Consider the following 21,679-nt stretch of genomic DNA (forward strand, 5'->3'; position numbering starts at 1 on the left):
ATACAGGCTAAAATTAGACAGGCAATTTGAGAAATTTTGACCTCTAAAATCAAGAATTCTCCTTCCTGTTCTTCCACTGACTGCAGCTCTTCTCACCTCAGGGAGCAAAGCAAAGGAATAACAACTTTGAAAGATGAGACACTTCCACATTAGCTCCATTATGCTGACTACAAAAAGGAGTTTCAGAAAGTACACTGACAAATTCTAATTCATCGCTCTTCCTGTTAAAATATCTGTTGCACTTCCAAGATTCTTTATACTTCTATTTCTCTTTTCTCTGCACTTCTTACCCTTCTTTCACCTTATAAATTCTCTTCCTTCTCACCATCGTTTCCCTTCGTTGGTCCTCCCTCTTTCCCTGTTACTTTCTGCATTTCTCTGCTCAGCTCACAAACCACTTTGCCTTGAATTCTGTCTGCTACTGAACCCTACTTCAAGCCTTTATGCTTTCCAGACATTTTGTAGTACCACTCTGCTCGCTCTCTGCAGAACTAGAACAAACACAGCTAAACTCAAATGGAACTATTAAAATGTGAGCAAAACACTGACTGAACAAAAAGGGGGGCGAAAAGGGAATGAAATAAAGCCAGTGCAGTGTGTTTTATTTGTACAAGAGAAACAAAGCTAACCACAGGCCAGCAATTGAACAGCAGACAGCAGTTAAATAATCTTAAAAAGAAAAGTCATGTAGGAAGCCACAGTGCTATATGCAAAGATCCCCCAAGGAGCACGTACAGGAAAATAGTCCCCCTACAACTTCAGCATGTCTGCTTTTTATCCCACAACATAGGTCTAATTGTCCTCAGTGTCTGTGCTGGATTCCTTGCATGCTGGAGCAGAACAAATACTACTTTTTCACCTATCTGTCACAGCAAACATGAAAGATTTTGACAAAAGCAAAACAGCGCTAATCTTAGCACCTCACAAAGCTCACAGCAAAACACCAGAGAAAAGCAGAGAAAATGCTGGCATACAGGCAGTAAAGCAAAATCATGATATGAAGAGCTGGAGCATCCCTAACAGACACCCTTTTCATTGTAGAGCAGCACTGAGCACCCACAATTTTTGGTGCACTGATTAAACATACATTGTTATAATCTGTTCCAACTTTCTGGCAGACTGAATGACTTCATCCAGCAGCTCAGGCATTAAGGCCGCAGCCGGTGACTGAGTTAAAACAGAGCTTTTGGATGCCAGTGAAATCAGGTTCCAGCTCTGGGAGATATACATTGCTAATACTTGACCAGCCTAGGGTGATGCTGAATTCTCTTAAAGAAACAAGTCAGGATCGGTTAAGATTCTTGGAAAATGAGGAGGCAGACCCTAAGGTTTCCAAGATCAGCATAACTGGAACTGTAAACGAACTGCAGCCTGATGCTCAAATACAGATCTCACCAGGCGAGCCGCTCTCCTTTCATTTTTGGCTTCCTAATAATAATGCTTCCTTCCTTAAATAACTTCTTTGTTTATATACAAGGCTTAATCACTTCAGAGGGCTAGCAGCTACCAAAACAGTGCTCCTGTAACTGGCTTCCAACAGCTTCACACAGCAGCACAAAGGTTTTAGTATGGAAAAACACCAGTGAAGGAACTCCTGCAGATCTTCCTAAATCCCCATGCTTCTCCATACTCACAGTAGATGGAATTTCTACATCATGAAGGTGGAACATCTGCTTCAGCCTCTGCAGTCCAAACCACCTCTCACCAGCTTCAGAGCTGTAAGTGGACCAGCTCAGCAAAACACAAAGGCAACCACAGTCTTACCAGAAAGGCTAGAAACTTGGATAAGGTTAACTTCCACTTCATCACAAGCTTTTCAAAGGCCTATAAAATACCTTCTCAATTTTCAGTTCTGTAAAACACAGTAAGTGGGAGACCAGCTGACAGTTGGCCAGTTGTCTCTAGAGCACCTCCAAACCACTTGAAACGACAGTTGTAAACATTTACATGTAATAAAGAATGTGTGTACTCATCAACATGTAAACATGCATATGTGTATACACGCGCAGCTGTATAAATGCATGTACACCCAGAGGTATGCACATATCACCATCCACGTATGTGTGCATGTGTATGCAATGGAATCTTTAATAAATCTGCTCTCCAAAATGGTTAAGAAGGAAACTTCTGCAGGATCTGTTTTCTTGCAAAGGAAAATTTACCTTCTCATGACTTCAGCTTGAATGGCTTTGGGTCCCAAAAGAAGGAGGATGCTTCACTGTTTGCTCCCCACTGCTCTAAATTACCTCAAAGTAGTTTTAAGATTAAAAAAAGAAAAAATAGAACAAAACCTTCAATAGAAAAAATACCATTGGAAGAAACCCTGCAAAATACCCAAATAAAAAACAGTACCTTTGACCTCTGGTAATTCAAATAGAGTGTTAATCACCAAAGGATTAACACCTTCTGCATTATAAATAACATAATCAGTCATCAGGAAATTATAACACTCCATATAATCAAGAAGCAAGCCAAGGTCTACTGGAGAACTATACACAGTCAGTGGGAGGCACTATGATGAGAAAGGAACATATTCTATCAGTTCAGTTAGATTCTGCATCTTCAAGCATTGTGGAGGAGGGCAAACTGCTTACATAGATAAATCTCTGTACATGCGTCTGCATGTTTAAGCATATAAGACCAAACAACTCCCACATTTTGCACGTTAAATAATCCTTTAAATTGTTTAAAGTCAGCGCTCATTACCTTCCTGGATTTTTTTCCTAAGTTATTTTCTACATTTATTAGATAAAAATCAAATCACTCCTAACGTGCTTTAAGTAACTTTCTGTACTTCACATAACTATTATTTGCTGAAGGTAGGGCCATTTCTCTCTTGCTTGGCATTCCAGCAAGATATTAAATCTAGCATTACTTTTTGTTACTTTAAAGGCACCAAGGAGGAAACTTCCATCAACATATACACTTTTAAAAACAGAGGAAAAAACACCAAAGAGTTTGCTACCTCCAGTATCCTGCTTTGAAGGGGACACAGATACTTTACCCTCTGTGGAAGGATTCTCTAGATCTTTTTCAAGTCCCTCAACATCTGACACTGCCCAGGTTCCCCCCAACTCCATAAACACTTCCCCTACTGCAAAGCTCCCACTGTCCCATTTCTCCTAAACCACACCACTCCATTTCACCTCAGAGCAACTGCCATTCTTTTCTTTATTTCCCCACTCCTGCAAACTCTAAAGATCTCCCTGTCAACTCTCTTTTCTGCTTCCAGTGTACCCAGAAGCCCATTCCACCTATGCTTCCAGCTTCAGGTTTCCCAAATTCTGCAGTTCTTCAATATTCCTGTCCTGGGAGCCCTCTCAGGTCACCGTCTTTCAAACATTTCCTGTGGCTATGCTGGCAGCCTGCTGTCTGCTCTCCTGCTTTTTTTTTTTTTTTTTTAACATAGAGCATGTCAAGAAGAACACAAAGAACAACTCAGCTCAAGGAAGAACAATTCAGCTTAAATCACTTCAGCTTGTAATTCTATTTTCTGCTGAGACAGAGATCACAGGAGAGAAGATCACATCGTCACAGTGACACCAAACCAGTTACTATTCTTCTAAGGAACGGTGAAGAAGGTAGCATGAAGAGCCCAGTGACCCATCTGCAGGCAGGCAGGGTAAGCTGGGATTAACACAGATGGCTCTTACCATTAAAAGAAAAAGTGTTAAAATTAGATGGGAGAGGGGAATAAACATTTCCAGTATGAGAAGCCTTTACATTCTGAACTGCATTCACATTTCTCTTTTAAATCTTCAGTAAAAGAAGCACTCTCCTTTTAACTGCTACTTCATACTACAGAATAACGAGCAAACTTCACCTTTTTCAAGCCTGCTATGAAACCTCAACAGATTTCTCCAAATCTGTGTCATTCTACAACTACGAAATACACCTTTAAACTGAAACATACTTTAGGGCTGTTCTGTAAGAAAAAGTACAGCTTAATTAAGTTAACTAAGCTGATTAAGCCATGCTCTTTCACCTATTACAGGAAGTATTTAGCCCTGGAGCCATCCTAAAGGCACCTCACAGAGCATATGACATGTTTTCCAGAGATACTGTGTGCATTCAGTCACTGTGGAAAGGGAAGAAAGCAAACACCCCATATGTCAGCATGCCAACAAAAGAAGTATCAGCTGATAAAGCAGCTGTTTATGTCCCACTCTGGTCTGGCAAGTAGGTATTAATTACAAGGGAATAAATGAAGCTAAGAGAACATTTTGCATTAAGAATACTCTCTGAAGTCCTCAGTCTCTTATATTAGTATTGCGATCTTTGTATGTTTACAAAGAACTCTGACAAATGGATTTTAAATTGAACAGATTAAAGCAGTCTTATTTTTAAGCAATTACGATTAATCTTTCTCCTTTATTGTATCTAAATGAGTTTATATCATGAAAAGAATTCTTTAAAATTTTCAATCCTTTCAAAATGTCCAAAAGCATTTCTAAAATAAAGACGTAGCTAAGCAGCATTATGCTTATCTTGGCTGTTACTGGTACAAGGGTGCTGCTCTGTGTCACAGAAAGATTTCTGGCAGAGTGTGAAAACCTGGTCCATTTCATGGTCTTTCCTGGGACCTGTCTGAAGTGTCGACAAGCAGCAAAGCTGAATATTAATAAACTCTCCATCATCAAAAGCTGTTGCATACCCAAAGGATGAGAAATATTTTAATCAGCTTTCAGCTTGTCTAGTACAAGTCAGTTTATTCCTTTGGGATTATATATCTGTATGCTCAATTTTTGTCTTTGTACGCTTTCTCTCTATATATATTACTTTTGAAACTAGCAGTTAAGTCCCTAAATCTGCTGTTTTGTTGGGAAAAGGCAGCCAATGCACTGATTCAATTACAGTACTTTGTATTCAACCAAAGAACTAGAAAATGAAAAGCAAAGAAAATGGAAAGAAAAAATAGAGAATCGGTCTGCTGTTGTGTTTCTTAACAGCAAGACTTCTCAGAGAAACCAGTGGGACTTCTTTTTGTTTTGTTCAATATTTTTGTCAATCTCATGAGTTTTCAAGACCGATTCAGCTGTCATTCCCACCATTATCCCTGCCCTCAAGCTTCAACACTGCAAACTCAAAATTCCCTCTTGAAATGACCACGACTGGAACTGACCACGACCATAAACATGTCTTATAAACAGGCATATCAAGTATGACCTACATGAAAGACAATGAAAGATTAGTAACGAAATAACAGTCTGAAAAACCTTGACTGCAAAGCTGTCTTTGCATAATAACTCTCTCTGCTGTGAATCAGAGACATCAATTATCCTAAGGTTGCATTAATGAAGATACCAACTATATGAGACTTTGTAAAAAGTGAGAAACATTAATCATTCTAATTATTATTATTATTTTTAATATTCCTTACAGAAGTATCATAACATTTCAGACTAGCACATAACCTGGACTGCTGGCCTCTGCATTGAGCATCTGCATAAGCAGAACACGGAATATCATGTTACTTCATGATTGTATCCCTGGGAATAGATGCATCTCCTATACATGTGGTACCACAGGACTCATCTTCCCCATAAGAGAGGATATGACAAAAAATAAAACATAGCTGCTGAAAGATTTTCAGCTACTTGTGAGCATCAAGGAATTCTGGGAAGCATAGCATTTGTGTACATCAGCACTGCCCAGCAATTGGTTCACAGAGACTGATCTCAATTTCTATTCAAATCTTCCACCAGAAATATTGCCAGTCACTGGTGTAGAGAAAAGGGGTGAATACCGAAGTCACACTACTGCAAGTAATTTCATGAAATGGAAGCAGGAAACTGGGCAGAAAATGAGAACAAGCAGTAGAGGACAATGAGTAAAATTACTCAGTTATGTGACTGAATAAAATATATCTGGAAGAAAACATCTTCCAATTCACCTATCCATGCTGAATCCTACCAAATCCTTGTCAAACCATTGGCCTTCGTGCCAGCTTACAAATCCTGTATAACTTTAATCTGCCAGTGGGTAGCAAACAGCTTCAAGATTGATAAAAACATAATTAATAGAGTACATATATATATATGCACCGATATATATACATGCATATAAAATAACTTCAGTTTATTACAGAACAATATCGATCCCCAGGCAGCTAGACAATATGAACTGATGCAGTATTCCTGATATTAACAGAACACTTCCCAAAACACTGCATGAAAGCAGCAAGGCAGGTTCATCTTGAATATCACTCCATGGATGCCATGCTTACTCACAAGCATAGACATGGCCTATCCTTACCATTCCCCACATCAGTCCGTATTAGAAAAATTCAAAATGAAAAGACATGTCATTAGTCTGATTGTGATATTAAATTCCATTATGCCACAGAAGTAATTCAGAATGCTTAATACACTTGAACTTGATATTTGAGCCTCTGCTGTAAGAGTTGTACAGTGTTCAGATTCTCTACCACTCCAAAAAGATCTGTTGAAATCTGGTGTTAACTAGAGATATTTGATAAAAGCCAATGATAATTTACCCACTGCAGAAAACATTACGTTATGTCTTGATCTTCAGGATGATTAAGTAGAAGGATGTATTGTAAGAAAAGTGCAAAAAGGATGTATTCAAAACCAGCTAAGGGCTAGAACTGGAGGGAACCAGGGTAAGGCAGAACACAGCAAGCTCCTGCTATCACACTTCAATGGACAGAACTTGCTCATCTGAAAATAAAAGCAAAACATCTGAAATGTGGCTTCAGTTAGACAATTTCCAGTCGTGGCAGGGGGGAGGCAGAAATTTGTTGTGTCCTTTCAACTGCAAAACATTCTCTCCATAGGATGTAGCCAATAAATAATTCTTTCAGTGATAGCAAAAATATCACAACCTCATTCTATTGATGAGGAACCTAAGATGCAAAGTAAGCCTGCCTTCTAAAACCAAAATAAGACTTCAACATTTTAATTTCCAGATGGATTATGAAAAGTACACTTGAGTTATTTGCACAAGTTAAGCAGAGAGTCAGAAACAGAATCACCACCTAATCCAATGGACCATAATGCTTCCTATGGCAAATTTTGTTTCCTTATATATAAAGTAAGAGCTTTAATTCTGATTAAAAAAAAAAAAAAAAGAAGTAAATGTTAAAAAACAGATTGCAAAAAAATAATTGGACCATGATCCTGTTAGGAATTAGGACTAACGATCAAGTAGGAAAGAAAAGGTATCAGTGCAGCAGTGGCAACTTCTTGAAGGCACCTCCTTTGCTAACAAAGTCATTTGAAAATAAAAAGTGGATACACAGCCACTAATATATAACAGAAACCAGGTTTAAAAATGATTGTAGCTCTCAAAAAAAATACTATTATAATCACGGCAGCATAGGTGATGGCATTTCAGCAGTACTGCTATTCATATCCAATTTCAATAGGAACAGTAACTTCCCCCAAGCTTATAGGGATCACATTAAAATCAGCTCCCACCAAACCACTGTAATTTAGCATCAACAACAAGCCAGATTTTTCTTGTTCCAATGTAGCGTCTTCAGAAACATATAAAACTTAAAACCTTAAACAAAAAAAAAAATAAAAATCTGTACTTCAAATTCTATGATGACATAAATAAGAATTAGAAATCACTTTCAGTACTTTCATTGCTGGTAAAAATGCTGAGCTAATGGTGCTTACTGTGTTGAAGAGTAGTGTTTGGCACTCACAATTTGCTCCATCACAAAGTGTTATTGTGCTTTTTGTATATGTTACAGTTTCCAGGGAAATAGTAGGCATTACTTTCAGAGCAGCCTACATACGTACAAAAATCAACCCATGTACTACTTCACCATCTCCACAAAAAATAATAAGCCTTATAAATCAAGCAGCATGCTGTTAACAAGATGTTCCTTAGTTATTCCAGAGCATTCCAAGGTTCAGGGAGAAAACTGTGCAAGCAGTACCGAGTTGTATACAATTCACTGTGGCCAACTTCACTTTCATTGAAATCACCACAGCTCCCACTGACAATAAAGGGGCAATATCAGGGTATAAGAAATCTTCCCAGCATTGACACTGACTCACAGGAGTGCAGGAGGAGCTCTGGCCCGAGCTTCCTTACTCTGGCACATACCAGGTGTTCACAGTGCTACCAAGAACAGTCTTCACCCTCTCTAACAGCTATTTGCTGTTCCTGCTGCTGAGAAACACAAGCAAATTCCCGCAGTGTTACTCTCAATAAACCATTTTCCCCCTAAGTAAAATTCTATAGCATCCTAAAACTACACAAACAAGGCAACAGAAAAAAACAAGTAAAAAAGACACACCTGTGTATGTCTTTTCATGTACGTATATACGCATGTTCTGGCAAGCCATCCAGTCTGAGAACACTTCGGTGTGGGATGGAGCATCCAGTGTAAGTCACCGTGCTCAGCTCAGACAGATCAATTTATGCAGCAATTTGGGTATAAAACTGGGGCATAACATACGTGCATGACTCCTGCTTTCTGCTGATTGTGTTGCACATGTTTGCATTTTAAATCACAGAATGGTTTGGGTTAGGAAGGACCTTTAAGATTACCTGGTTCCAACCCCCTACTGTAGGCAGGGACACCTCCCTCTAGACCAGGCTGTTCACAGTCCAGTCCAGCTTCCAGAGAGGGGAATAATACTAACGTGGAGCTCACTTTAAGTGAAGCATATATATATATATATACACATCTATTCATACATATCACACATGACCACATACATCCAACTATATACAAACACAGTGAGGACAACAAAAAGAAGCCCAACTACAGGAAGAGTTTAGCACAAGAGAACAGCACCCCAGTTCTTCTGAACCAAGGCTCATTGAGGCACAGCTCCTCACTCCCCTGTAGGACATAAGGTGAGGTCCCCTGTCCCAAACTCTTCTTCCTGGCTTGTGCCAGTTTGCATCACAATCTCAAATGTTTTCAGAGCAATTTTCACAGCGCGCTACATGAGTTGGAAAAGTGCCCTTTGAACAGTTCCAGCATATAATAGAAATGTTAGAGAGCTTCACATCAGCCCAGCTTAGATATCAACCAGCTCACAGAAGGGTTAAAAATAGAAAGTGCTATCCACTGGTTTGCTGTGATGTTCCTGTAGATATTGTCACTGGATGTATCCTCAGTAGAATTCTATTCAACACCTCTGTCTTTAAGTACAAAGCTGTAGGCTGTAGCAGCTTTAGGAAACATAAGTATCCTTTTTTCTGCTGCACAGTATCTGTGTGTGAAATTCTCTAAAGGGGTTTAAGTATTTACCCTGAACACTATCAGACAGTTTCTAAAATTTTCCTTATCCTGTTGCAAAAACACTTCAAAGAGAATCATAAACACAGCCCTTTGTGCTTTCAGCACACACTTTGTTTTGGAAGCTTAAGTCTGAATTCCCTCAGAATTGTAAATATATATATATATATATTTCCCCCCTCTCCTGAAATATGTGCAAGACTTGTATTTATTTATTTATTTTAGAGGGGAAAAAAGAAGAGAGATTCTACTGCACACAATGCTGAATCTTTTCTCCCGCTTCTAGTGGCTAAAAAATATTGAGGTCAAGGAAAATAATGTCCAAAATATTTTGAAAGAAAAGCAGGTCTTTGGGATCAGGTTGTCTTGCTGTTGTTTGAGATCAAAGATACATTTCCAGGAATATCTGACTCCTAGTGTACATAAAATAAAACCTGCCAAAAACACATTTATTTAAAGGGTCTGGACTAAACAGATAAGAAGAGCCCCAAAAGACAAGAGATATGGCTAAAATTTGGGTCTTTGAGCTCCCGTGTTGTGCCTACATTTTACATCTCATTAGGCAAACACTATCACCCATCACCACGTGCTCCTCCAATAAAGCAGTGTGACGCTGCAGTATCTAAGCACAAGGGGAAAGCTAAAAGAAATTAAAATCATAGCTCAGAATTCATGAAATTTGGCTGCCAAGGTCAGACCAATTCAAACATCAGTTCACTTGCTTTGCATTTTCTGAAAACGCTAAACAAACAACCAGCCTGTTTGTGATCCCATTATCTTTCTGTGTGTTTTTCCCCCTCCTCCGCCCCCCCAGTATAATTGGTTAGCTGTTTCAAGTGCCAAAGTCTAGAAAAGCCAGGAGAATTCCTTCTAAAATACCTTTTAAAAGCACATTTTATATTATAGCTTACGGTGGTTATTCTGGAACTGAAATGCCTTGATTTAAACATATATTTAAGCCCCTGTTTTAATTTGGAAAGAGGAAGAAAAAAGAAAGAAGAAATAGATTACAGCCCTGGGCTGAGATTCTGCAGCTCAAGTTTCAGCCCAGACCATCAGGCTGTAAGCCCATGACAGCAGTGGCTTACAGCAGAAACTACGGCATACTTCATACGTAGCATTGGTATCAAAGAAACAGATCCCAGAAAGGAAAGAAAAACAATTTCAAGTGAAATATCTCTGCTTTCTGATTTCTATTCCGTTGCATAAGCAGATAAAAATCTAGTATTGAGAATAACAGTAAAGCTATTATGATAAGTTAATGTGCTAGGTTTTTTTGTTTGTTTGTTTGTTTTTAAAAAGAACATTAAGGTGAAACAGCAGTACAATACACAGAGCTATCAGCTTGCTTGAATGCTAGTTTGCTCACTACAACAGTGCAGGACGTGCACACTGCTGTTTGCATACAATATTCGTAAATCAAAAGGTATGTGGTATAACAATATCAATACCCATAATTTTAGGATGCCAAAAAGTGAAACCAAAAGGTGTAGCGATTACTTGTGTTTCAGTTATACCATTAAATCCTTTATGATCTATGTTATGTTCCTTTAAGTAAACACTTAAGAACAGGCAAATAGCTACGTTGCTAAATAAGCTAAGTCACTCTATTCCCCCCACCCCCCCCACCCCCAGTATTTTAGAACTACAATTTTTCTCCAACTTGCCAAATTCCTGCGTAAATAGGTGGGATTAAATGGAGCCTAACCTACCTAACATAATTATATACGTTGTGCTTTTATACTGCAGGGGAACTGATACATTTTAATAATCCCAGCCTTGGCTCTTACCCACCAAAGTCAATAAAGGTTATTAAGGCCAACTGCCATATAAATACATTGCTATGTTGCTAAATGGACTGTCAAAGCAGGAAATACAATTCATACCATACAGAAGTACCAGGGTCATCATAAGAAAGAGCAAAAAATAAGAAAGAAGAAAAAAGGAACACTGGATATATAAAAAGAAGTCTTTAGATATTTGGTATTTGGGTATAGTAATGTATGTTTACTTTTCATTCCACTGATTTAATTTTCCAAATGTGAATCGGCTTAAAACAAAATAAACAACAACAACAAAAAGACTGTAGGACTTGTACAGCTCTCACTGATTTGGCATGGCACTGAAACATTTCCATAGCTAAAATAAATGTCAGATTGCAAGGTTTGCATGATAACAGACCCTGAGAGACAAATTGTCTCTCCACTGAATCTCAGAACAGCTACAGCAAGACTTCCTCACATCACATGAGATTTCAGCTTTTCAGACTTCTCTTTGCTCAGAAAGCAAAGCTTGTACAGTCTTTTTTTTCAAATGGCAACTCTCCCTTTGAATTCAGCAAGCATTTATCCTGATGTTGCACGTGATAACGTGTTAATCTTGGATGACTTTTTAAGGAAAAAAACCCACCTCAAACACTTGAATAGCCTTCCTATTTTCAAGGGAGGGGGGGAAAAAGAGAAGAAGATTGGTTAAACTGCTTCAGATTTAATGGTTCATACATTCATGAGGTAATATTGTGGGAAATGTGATGTTTTATCAGAATGTCATTCAAATGAAAGGTTTAACATTTACATCACAAGAGCGAGCTCTAAGTAAAACTATCCTCAGGGAAAGAAATGCCAGGACTAAACATTACGATAAAGTGGTGTGCTTGCTATAACGTACAGAAACATTAAATAGAGCCCAAAGGTTTGAAGACACCGGCTTTCAATTCCTGAGGCATCGCACTTTGCTGCGATACTGGAGCAATTACAATTAGCAGAACCAGAAATTTTGGAAGACTTTTTTTTTTTTCCCCTCCCTTCTTCTTTACAACTGCATTACTAAGCAGGGGAAAGAAAGGCACACGGGGAACCCAGGACTGTCTCACAACAGACACATTCAAAACATTCCAGTCAAGAGCTGTTAAGCTCACACACAAAGAAAAATACATTGCTTAAGTATTTTCTTTTAAGAAATAGCTCCTCTACAGAATAACATTCTACCGAGACAAGACCCACAACTGCAAGACACGAATACTTGAAGAATTTTCTCACATTATGCAAGGGAAGTTTTTATTTTATTGTTTTCATCTTTAAAAGAATCATTCAGTTAAAGTGATAAATTTGGAGAAAAAGAACTGCCTGCAGACTACTGGGTACCTTCAGAAATACCTTTTTGATTTAACTTAATGCTGTGGAAGCTAAGCACGCACCAAAACACCACACTTTTTATGTTAAATTGCTGTTGAATTTGTTAACCCACAATTGATTTCCTGTGTTATGGAATCTTAGAGATTACAGCTAACTTGAAGCAACGGGGATAATTCTTGATGTTAATGCTCCATTTCTATGCATTTTTATAAAGCCGGTGCTCGCTGTTGCATTAAAACTGCGGCTCAACATTGCCCCCTGCTGACAGTTTGTGAAACACAAAGGGCAAAATGTAGGTTAAAAACAACAAAAAAAACCCACCCCACCTCCTAGCCCAAAACACAGTAAGCATCAGATTCACTCAGAGACCAAACAAACCAGACATTCCCAATTAACATTCTCTTCTGTCTCCGTCAATAGTTGAAATTAATTGTGATTAATGTATTCTAAGTCATAAAACATTAAAGCAATTTTTAAAATTTAAATTGGAAGCAGCTTCTGTCTTGGCCCAAGCATCAGCTTGCTGATAAATATCATCCCGAGGCCTGTTGAAAGGAGATACACTGACGCCACCGTGTTTCTAATTAGAGACACATGGCAATGTCACACCAATTGCAGAAAACCTAACCCTAGAGAATTCCCTCGGTTTGCTGTTTTTCCATGTTCTCGACACACAATGGATATAAAATAACAATCAAACGTTCTTGTCTCTACCTCATCTAAGCCTCTGTTACAAGAGGGTAAGTTGTCATTTGAAAGAAAAACAAACCAAAGGGTTCTTTTTGTTGTTGTTTTTTAATGATTAAGGTCAGTCCAGATTAGCTCATTTTGGGAACATGAAGATGAGGGGAAAAAACAAAGATAAGAAGCCTTAAAATCTTTTCCCCCTCTTTTTCTGTATGACAGTCTGATATTCAGCAATTCCTCACAGCAACTGACTTCACACACAAACATCCCACTTTCCCACACTTACTTCCCAGAGTCAAAAAATCAACTGTTGCCATGAAAAAGCTTCCAAGTACTTGTGAATGTGCTAGAGAGTAACAAGGTTTCTCTTAGAACTCAATTAGCAGCCTCTTTTTGCACCATACCTCCAGGGATTCAAAAACATTTCTACTACAAGTGATATTCAGTATCCTCAACCACAGGACAAACTCTTCCAAGACAACCAGGGACAAGCTGAGGCTTACACAGTGACCAGAAGAAATGATGCAAAAGAAGCTTCTCATGGAGATGTAAGGATACCAGCAAGATAATGTTTCTCCACATAGTTTCTTCTGCTTACAGATGTAGAAGCAGGGCCCAGCTCTTGCAAAGTCCCCCACCTGGGTCTCTACACTTAGATAGCAACAGTAAGCGAGCTAACACTGGTCTCCCAGTCAGCTTTGAAGGAAGGCAAAAACGTACCTTTGAAAACAGAGAAACTATCATACCTGTTATTCAAGAAACTAATCACCTCTAGCTAGTCCTAGCCGGGGTGTAATTGTGCACACAAACTGCTAACAGATAGGTGAACCTCCACACCATCAGATTTTACCCTAAGCTTTCCCCAGTTACATTTACCACTGTTGTGACTGGCAGAGTCGTGCTGTCCATCTTGGTGTTGAAAAGTGGCATTGCACAGATTCAGGTGCCTGTTGGTGTGAGGCAGCATCTGCCCCCCACCCCCTTCTCACACTGTCAAGCTTTAAAAACAAGCCAAGTCAGGAAACAATTAAAATATCCTCTTGGTTTTCGGATCTTATTTTGCTCATATTTGTTTTGGCTACTGGGGGAGAGGAATAAGAGGAAGCAGTGGAAAGCTGACAGTGATTCTACTTTTCATATGTTCTGAATAAAGCAGAAATCCTGTTACTACAGTATAATTAAAAACGTAACTGTTGGTGCTTTCAGAATTAAACTCCAAAAAGCTTCAGACTATAAAACCAGTACTCACCATGATCTCCATTTTTCTCCAGAATTCTTCCAGTTTAGCCATAGGCTTAAGCCACCAGTCAGTACACTTCAAATACCGCTTGCCTTGAAACCAAAACTGCCTAAGCCACTCAAATTCAACCTGCAAGACAAAACCACATGGTTGTTTGAATCATTTACTTGTCACTAAGTGGGGCAGGACTGGAGTGGTCATGAGTAGAGATACCTGAACAATCCTTTGTAAAATGACAAGGCTACTGAAGCATTCATCTCTAAACACGCCTTGCACACAGTTGTTATTTTTATTTAGTAATACAAAGTATAGAACAAAACTGCAGCAATAAATTGTGCTAGAACACAGCCTTGTCAATTGCTATGTATAAAGAGCATAGCTTTACAATGAAATACAGTTTCCCTTAGTTTACCAACCAGTCTGGTTACCAGAGAAGCTGCCAGGAACCTGAGGATGAGCTGCAGTGCTGCAGCCAGGCTCGTGCTCCCTCTACTGAACCTCCTGCACAGCCTACCTGCTGTGTGCACGCTGAATGGAAGGCAGCTGTCTGCCACTTGGTGCGCTGGGAAGAACAGACCCCACTGCTTTTCTGTTTATGTGGGAACTGTGCTTTACAATGAAAACATTATCCCAACAAAGCAATAAAGCTTTACCATGAACAAAGTAATGCTTCTATTCAGAATATGAAATACAAGTTCTACAGTACATTGCTAGTTTTGTTTGTTGGTGGTTTTTAATTTCATACGAGTGGCTCTTCAGCTTTAAAACATGATAGTTATACATAACTCATCAAATATTCTTCAAGCAAAATAATTCTATTTGCCCTAATTCCCACTGAGCCTGACTGCTATCTTTAATAGCAATCCATACTTCTGGCCTTTAGAATTACGTATCTATTTTTGTTGTGGTAGTTAAGTTTCACACTAAGTTCGAAGTTCCTTTGTTACTTGCTACCACAAAAGGTTTTGTTTATCCTCACTTGACTCTGATGATGCAAACAAAGGCCATCTGACAAGGTGGAGGAGTAAAGAAAACCGCCCAAAGCTGCCACTCTGAATCTCAGAGTGCTTCAGCTAACATCAACTCAATGTTTGGTCAATACACATTAACAACCACGATAAAAGAAACTGAAATTTGAAACGTGAACTTTGTTATTAAAATGTAACATGATTAATTGGCAGATAAATCTTAGAATACTTCCATAAAATTGAATGTAACCACATTGGCTCATAGTACAGAAATCTGGGGACATACACCCTTCCTAAAAATTGGTGCAGTGGTATTTACCACCTCTGAGGTATTAACGAGGTACAAAGTATCAAGCATCAAGCCATGCTTCACTAAAAATCAGTACACAGTTTCAGGATGGCTGAGCACACCAACAGTTCAACAAGGGCTTTTTAGTACTCACTACTCTTCTCTTTTTTCCTGGCTGCTTTCACTGAAAGGGCAATAACGCATAATACCTGGCAAGTACGTTTCAGGAAATGAATCACATTAAGTCATTAATCAAAGAAAAACTATTAAAAAATATGGAAGTCAATGCTACAATATGGCTCATCATGATGAAAATCTATTTCAGCCGATCTGATTTTTAACTATAATCATATTGATTAGTTATATTACTCTATGTAGTTTCTCAGTCTAAGTCAAGTCTGATGTCTTGGCCAGATCTTTAATGCATCTTGATCCCTTACAGCACACACAAGAGCAATGGACTAGTTTATTTTCTGCAGGACACCTGATCTCATCAGATGTCAGTGCATCAACATGTGGCCATTAAGTGATGTGGACTGACACATACTGAGGATCTTATACTTAGATCAGTATTCATATCATGGTGCCTCAATTTAGCTCTAAACAGGGTTAAAAGAAGAGGGGGAAGACCAACATTTCACCCAACAACTTTGCCACCAAGTAAACTGACAGCTGAGCTGCTCCTCTGACCAGGTGACTGCTGATTCTGAACAAGTCATCTTGATGAGGCACAGGGACGAATTCCTCTATCACTTATGCTTTAAAAATTAGTAAGCATGTATACTCACTCTTGCTAAAAATCTGCAGAGATACCAGTCACGAGTTGGTTTGGTATTTTAAAATTAACTCTAAATTAGCATAAACTCATAAACTACCATTGAACTCTAGTTATTAATCTCTTCCTGCAGGAAGAAGGCAATCCTATTGGCTGGCTTCCTTTCACCTCTTCACATGAAGAAAACCCTCTATACCAAGAAAACTCAACACACAGTGTCAAGACAAAAACTCAATTCTAGCCTTAGCAGAAGTAAAGGTACAGGTACTAACAGTCATCTGCAACAAAACAATGAGGTTAACTGTTCTTGCCAAGTGTTTTACCTGAGTTCAATCTAGAGAATCCTACATGCTAGAGCTAGTCTTAGTTCAGGTAAGAAAGCAGTCTACATGACTGCATAGGACAAAACTTAAACTTATTAACATGGGAAGGAAACACACATGCTGCACATGCTGTGAGTGGGTTTTCTTTTAAAAGGAAATATAGATCCTGTGTGTCTACTAAGGCTAAGTGCACAATATGCACAAGTTAAACAATGGTTTCTGTTACAGTATACCCCATATGCGTAACAGGAAACATCCCTGTATGTCACACAGCAAAATTATTCAGGTGACTGCAAACACCAGGGGCTAGTCTCTCACCTGATGTAAACGGCACAGAGCTTTGATGTTAAAGGACCCATGCAAATTTACACCAGCTGTGCTTGTGGCCCTAGCTGTGCAAACCACATATGCGTATAGTTTTATGGACTGAGCCTGATTAATGTTTTGTAAAGCCCTGAATGCAAGAGACTTTAAATAGCTCTAAGAGCTGTTCTGCTAAAAGTCAAGGGTGCAAATCTTTTGCTATCACTAAACCCCTTTTTGCCAGCTTTGAACAAATAAAAATATGCTCTACCAAGTTTCAGTAGCAACACACAGTATTACATTCCTCAGCAGATAACAATTTAAGCCCTTTACAAAAGAAGTCTCGTTTGAATCAGAATTATTTCAGTACTACAGATGTTCTAATACAATGCTGACTGTAATTATTTTAGTAGATTAGCTCCTCCAAAATGTTTGAACATAAAAATGCTGTAATTGATACTTAAGAAAAACTAACTCAGGTTTGTATTTTGCTTTCTATTGCTGTTTTTAAAGAGATCATCAGTGTTTTAATGAAGAAAAGCTGAAAGTTTTTTTTTTTCCAGGTAGAAGTTTCCAGAGCAACTAAGCTATGTGAAATCATATTCCTTATGCATAGCCATGACTGCATTTTCTTTAAATAAAATATAGTAATTAACCAACCAGCTTTGGAGATGTCACTGCTATGAGAAGACCCATCCACCGTGCCGTGTTGTTGACTGTTATTAACAAAGAAAAAGCAAAAGCTGCACTCCTCACGGTTCTGCCTACTTTCACATCAGAAAAAGTACCATCTCCACAGTATCCCCAAACAGACATTTCAAAATGAATGTTTGCTAAGACACCAGACCACGAAGCACTGCCAGCTTCATTGAACTTCTACAAAAGTGCACTGCTACCTTTGTATATTTTATAGCACAAAACAACTGTAAGTACGTTACAGTTATTTCCACTACTTTTTCTTGAGAATGTACCTCAAAGCAGACATCTACAATCATCTCCGGAGTTCGAATCCCCCCTGTGGTGCAAGTGGTAGAAGTGCCGCTCTGCTACACAGAGGCTCGAATCCTGGGGGTTGGACTCGATGATCTCTAAGGTCCCTTCCAACCCGCACGAGACTATGATACTATGATCTCACAGCTGCCATTCAGTAAAGAACTGGCAGCTACCTTAATACTTGACAAACAACTAAAATAGTCTTACATGCATTTCTCCTCCCACTTTCCCCCCTACACACCTCACCCAGCAGCTTGGTTTGTCCATCACACAATGACTTCGTAGCCTTGGCACAATGAAACCAACCCTACCAACTGGTCTGTACCTCTACCAGCAGCGGGATCTTAAGAAGTCAAAAATGAAAACATCATTGCAATGAAAGTACCAGATCTGAGTCCATCCTGATGGCTGTGAGCAATTAATGAATCAAAAAAAAGCACATTATGAGCTTATGCAGCACCATGCTTTGTGAGCTGTTGAACACAGCACCAGATTGCACATCTCAGAACCCGTCTGCAGCATTTTCCAATGCACGTCTTCTCACCTCATTATGTATTTCTTCCACTTGCTTTACAATTGCAGTTTCCAGTGATTTCAGAGATAAAGCCGTTGAATTAGAATCAGTTTGTAAATTCTGGAGTGCCAGTTCACACCGTCCAAATATGTACTCCAGTGTTCCTCTTGAACACTAAACACAGAATAAGAACAGATATTGAGCCATGTCAGGACACAGATGTTTCTGAAGTAATGCTGAACCATTTAGTTGTGAAATAATCAAAGTGAAGGAGTAGAAGGGATGCATTCCTTTAACTGTATTCTATGATCTTTTAAAGAAAAGCTTTATACAGTTTTTGGCATAAACTATGCAAAAGTCTACTCAGCCAAACTTAACCAATCAAGCAATAAACCATAAACTGAAAGGAGAAAGAATAGGACTAATTTTCTATTTGCTTTATAATTATGGTAGACACAAAACATGGCTGCATTCTCCACCAGTTGCACATGTGTAGTTGCACAGGCTAACAGGAAGACTTAAATAGAATTTCAGATTCAGTCTGAGCGTGCTGTTTGTTTAGAGGCTGAAAGTAACATGAACAGAACAGATCTGCAATTCTGCTGCTTTTGTTTTCACTTAATTTTTTGCAAAAAAAAAAAAAAAAAAAAAAAAATTTAAAATTCCTTTTGGGAAAAAACAAACAAACAAACAACAAACATGCTATATAGAGGTTGAGACCACAATAGTTTACAAAAACAGAATACCACATCACTTAATAGAGAAGCGTTTATAATTGAAAATACTTATTTTCTTGCAAAATAACACAGACAGGAGCAGTAGGTCAGAGTAAACTTAGAATGAGAAAAATTCAGAACTACTGATCTTAAGAGTACAGTGCACAACTTCATGCTAAAGTCCATTTCAAGTGAGCATAGTATAGTTTGGGAAATAAAGTCTTCATTTTATTACGCTTTTATTGTATTTGTCCATGCTTGATGATACTGCTTTTCCACTACTGCACAAACTAGGAAGAAAAAGCACACATGGATACATGTATCACTCTTGCTTCAATAGTGTTACATTCTGGTTTGCTCCAAACTTAAAGCTGTAATTTTTTTAATACATTTAATACTTGACTATAATGCCAAACTTCTGCTGCCCAGAATGATTGGCTGAAGGGGATCACTTTAAGATTCCTCTGCTTCTTCCATCCCAGAACACACAGAATGCTAAAGGATCCAACTTAAGGCATACTCATGACTCAACTCTTCTGCTCTTCTAAAGGCCATTTTAGCCTGTGGACATTGGTCATCTGTGTTTTGAGCATTTCTACCTCATCATAAATAACACTTCTCAGTTTGGAGTGGAACACAAACACATCCAAAAGAAAAAAAAAAAAAGAAAAGAAAATCAGGTAAAAATAATTGTTTCTACATTTTTTGTAAGCAATCTATGAGGTGTGGCATAGAACATCTTTAATTCTTGACTTACATGAATGACTGAGAATTTAGGAAAAATAACCAATACAGAAACAAACGTACCTCAATCCAACTACAAAGAAATAACAGTGATCCAAGGAAACAGTCTGATTAAATGTAACCCAATGCAGTTCCTAGATAAGGCAACATAATGCTACATTTATAGTACCGGAGTATTAGTTTAATGAATGATCAAGTTGAAAACCATGCTTTATACTCACATCTGCCACTCTGTGAGTGGAGCTGAACCGAGGTGAAGAGCCAGCCAGAACACAGTGCTGGTGTGTCATGTTGAGATCATCTGGGGAAAGATTAGGAAAACCTGAGTACAGGAAAAATATATATATGCTCAAAAAAACTAACTGATATGTAGGCAAAATAAAAGATACTACGCCAAGCATTTAAAGAAAGAAAGAATTCAGTTAGTAGTACCTTCATAGAGCTCTGGCGCTTGGCAGAGCAAAGCTATTCACAGTTGTAGCGTTGCAAACAGCTCTACTACAGGTGGTTTTCCCCAATTTCTATATTTTAGAGGTGGCGTTCTTCCCACCTCTTATAGGCAAAGATCTACAAAACAAAATGCATTCTTTCAGTGTTGAGGATCATGAAAAACAAGAGACTACTTGGAAACTACAATCTCTTTTCTCCAATCATTGAGCAATAAAACATTCCTTGGGGGAAAAAAAATATGGAAAAAGAGGCAAGAAAAGGAAGGAAGGACAGAAGGATGGAAGACAAAAGACATATTATTTCCTTTTCTTTTTTCCCCTGAAATTCACAACATGTTCTCCCTCCAGCTCAGAATGAACTGAGAAATTGGGAACACCAGAAAGTGCACCCTGCTGTAAGCCACCTCCTCAGCATCTCATTGCTGCTTTCTTGTAGCTGGCCATAGACTGCAGTAGGTAAGCTGGCCAGAAAGCATCCCCATCAGCCTGCTCTGAAAAACTGGGTTCGAATTCATTAAAATTACTCCAGCTACAGAAAGTTCATATCCTGAGAAATTAGCACATTTTAGAGGAAATACATTGCCCTGAAGAAATTCACGCAACATCTAGAAGCAACATTCAGTGTTATGTTGAGCATCATTCATTAAGTGCTTTAAATTAAGTTTCATTGTTAAAATTATGTGGCCCTCTCAAACTCAACAAGACACTCATGAGAATATATGAATAAGTGCTGTAAATTAATTCCTGCATCACACTTACTTAAGTTACTACAGATTAATAAAGCCGTAAACAAATTAACTTGGAGTCAATATCATCCTGAATCTGTCCTGCTCTGAAAACTGCATGCAGGCATGTTATTTGTCATCACATCTCCCACATTTTGTAATTAGCTAAGAGCTAGTATGGCATCTTTTCTGCCTTAAGATACTGGGTCTTTATCTCACTACAAATTCAAGTGGATTCTGGCACAGCAATCTCATTTCAGTAACTATCAAAAACACATATATGAATTCCGTTATGTGAATGCTAACTTCAAATCAGTTTCTGATCTTACTAACAATATTCTTAAAAGTTTTGCTTGTTCTAAAGTAACAAAACTCAGCAACAGACACCCAACATTCAAACATCAGAAAGATAGTTTTCTATCTGAATTGGAGTACCCAGGAATCAAAGATACAACCACTATTGACTGCAGAAGTGCACATGGCAAAATCTGCATTTCTTGTAAATGGATTTTTTTTTTGTTGTTCTTTTATTTCCAACACCTTCCTTCTGTCCCACACTTCCCTGCTACCTTATGGCCAGATCCCATTATATG

At 38.4% G+C, this 21,679-nt stretch overlaps 1 protein-coding gene across 6 annotated transcripts in view; it reads right to left on the reverse strand.

Moving 5' to 3' along the window:
• The window catches only part of FTO (FTO alpha-ketoglutarate dependent dioxygenase), a 216,738-nt gene that overhangs the window by 142,612 nt on the left and 52,447 nt on the right, over positions 1–21,679 (reverse strand). For 5 of the 6 annotated variants that reach the window (XM_015873818.2, XM_015873817.2, XM_015873821.2 and 2 more), the window contains 3 exons: positions 20,134–20,213; positions 18,483–18,626; positions 14,297–14,416 (listed from right to left, as the gene is read on the reverse strand). In XM_015873818.2, coding sequence (XP_015729304.1) covers positions 14,297–14,416; positions 18,483–18,626; positions 20,134–20,213 — 344 coding nt within the window. Of the gene's footprint in view, positions 1–13,008; positions 13,744–14,296; positions 14,417–18,482; positions 18,627–20,133; positions 20,214–21,679 lie in introns of those variants that run through there. The other variant, XM_015873822.2, reaches the window with a different exon arrangement.

Source organism: Coturnix japonica, chromosome 11, assembly GCF_001577835.2.
Source record: "Coturnix japonica isolate 7356 chromosome 11, Coturnix japonica 2.1, whole genome shotgun sequence".
NCBI lineage: Eukaryota > Metazoa > Chordata > Aves > Galliformes > Phasianidae > Coturnix > Coturnix japonica.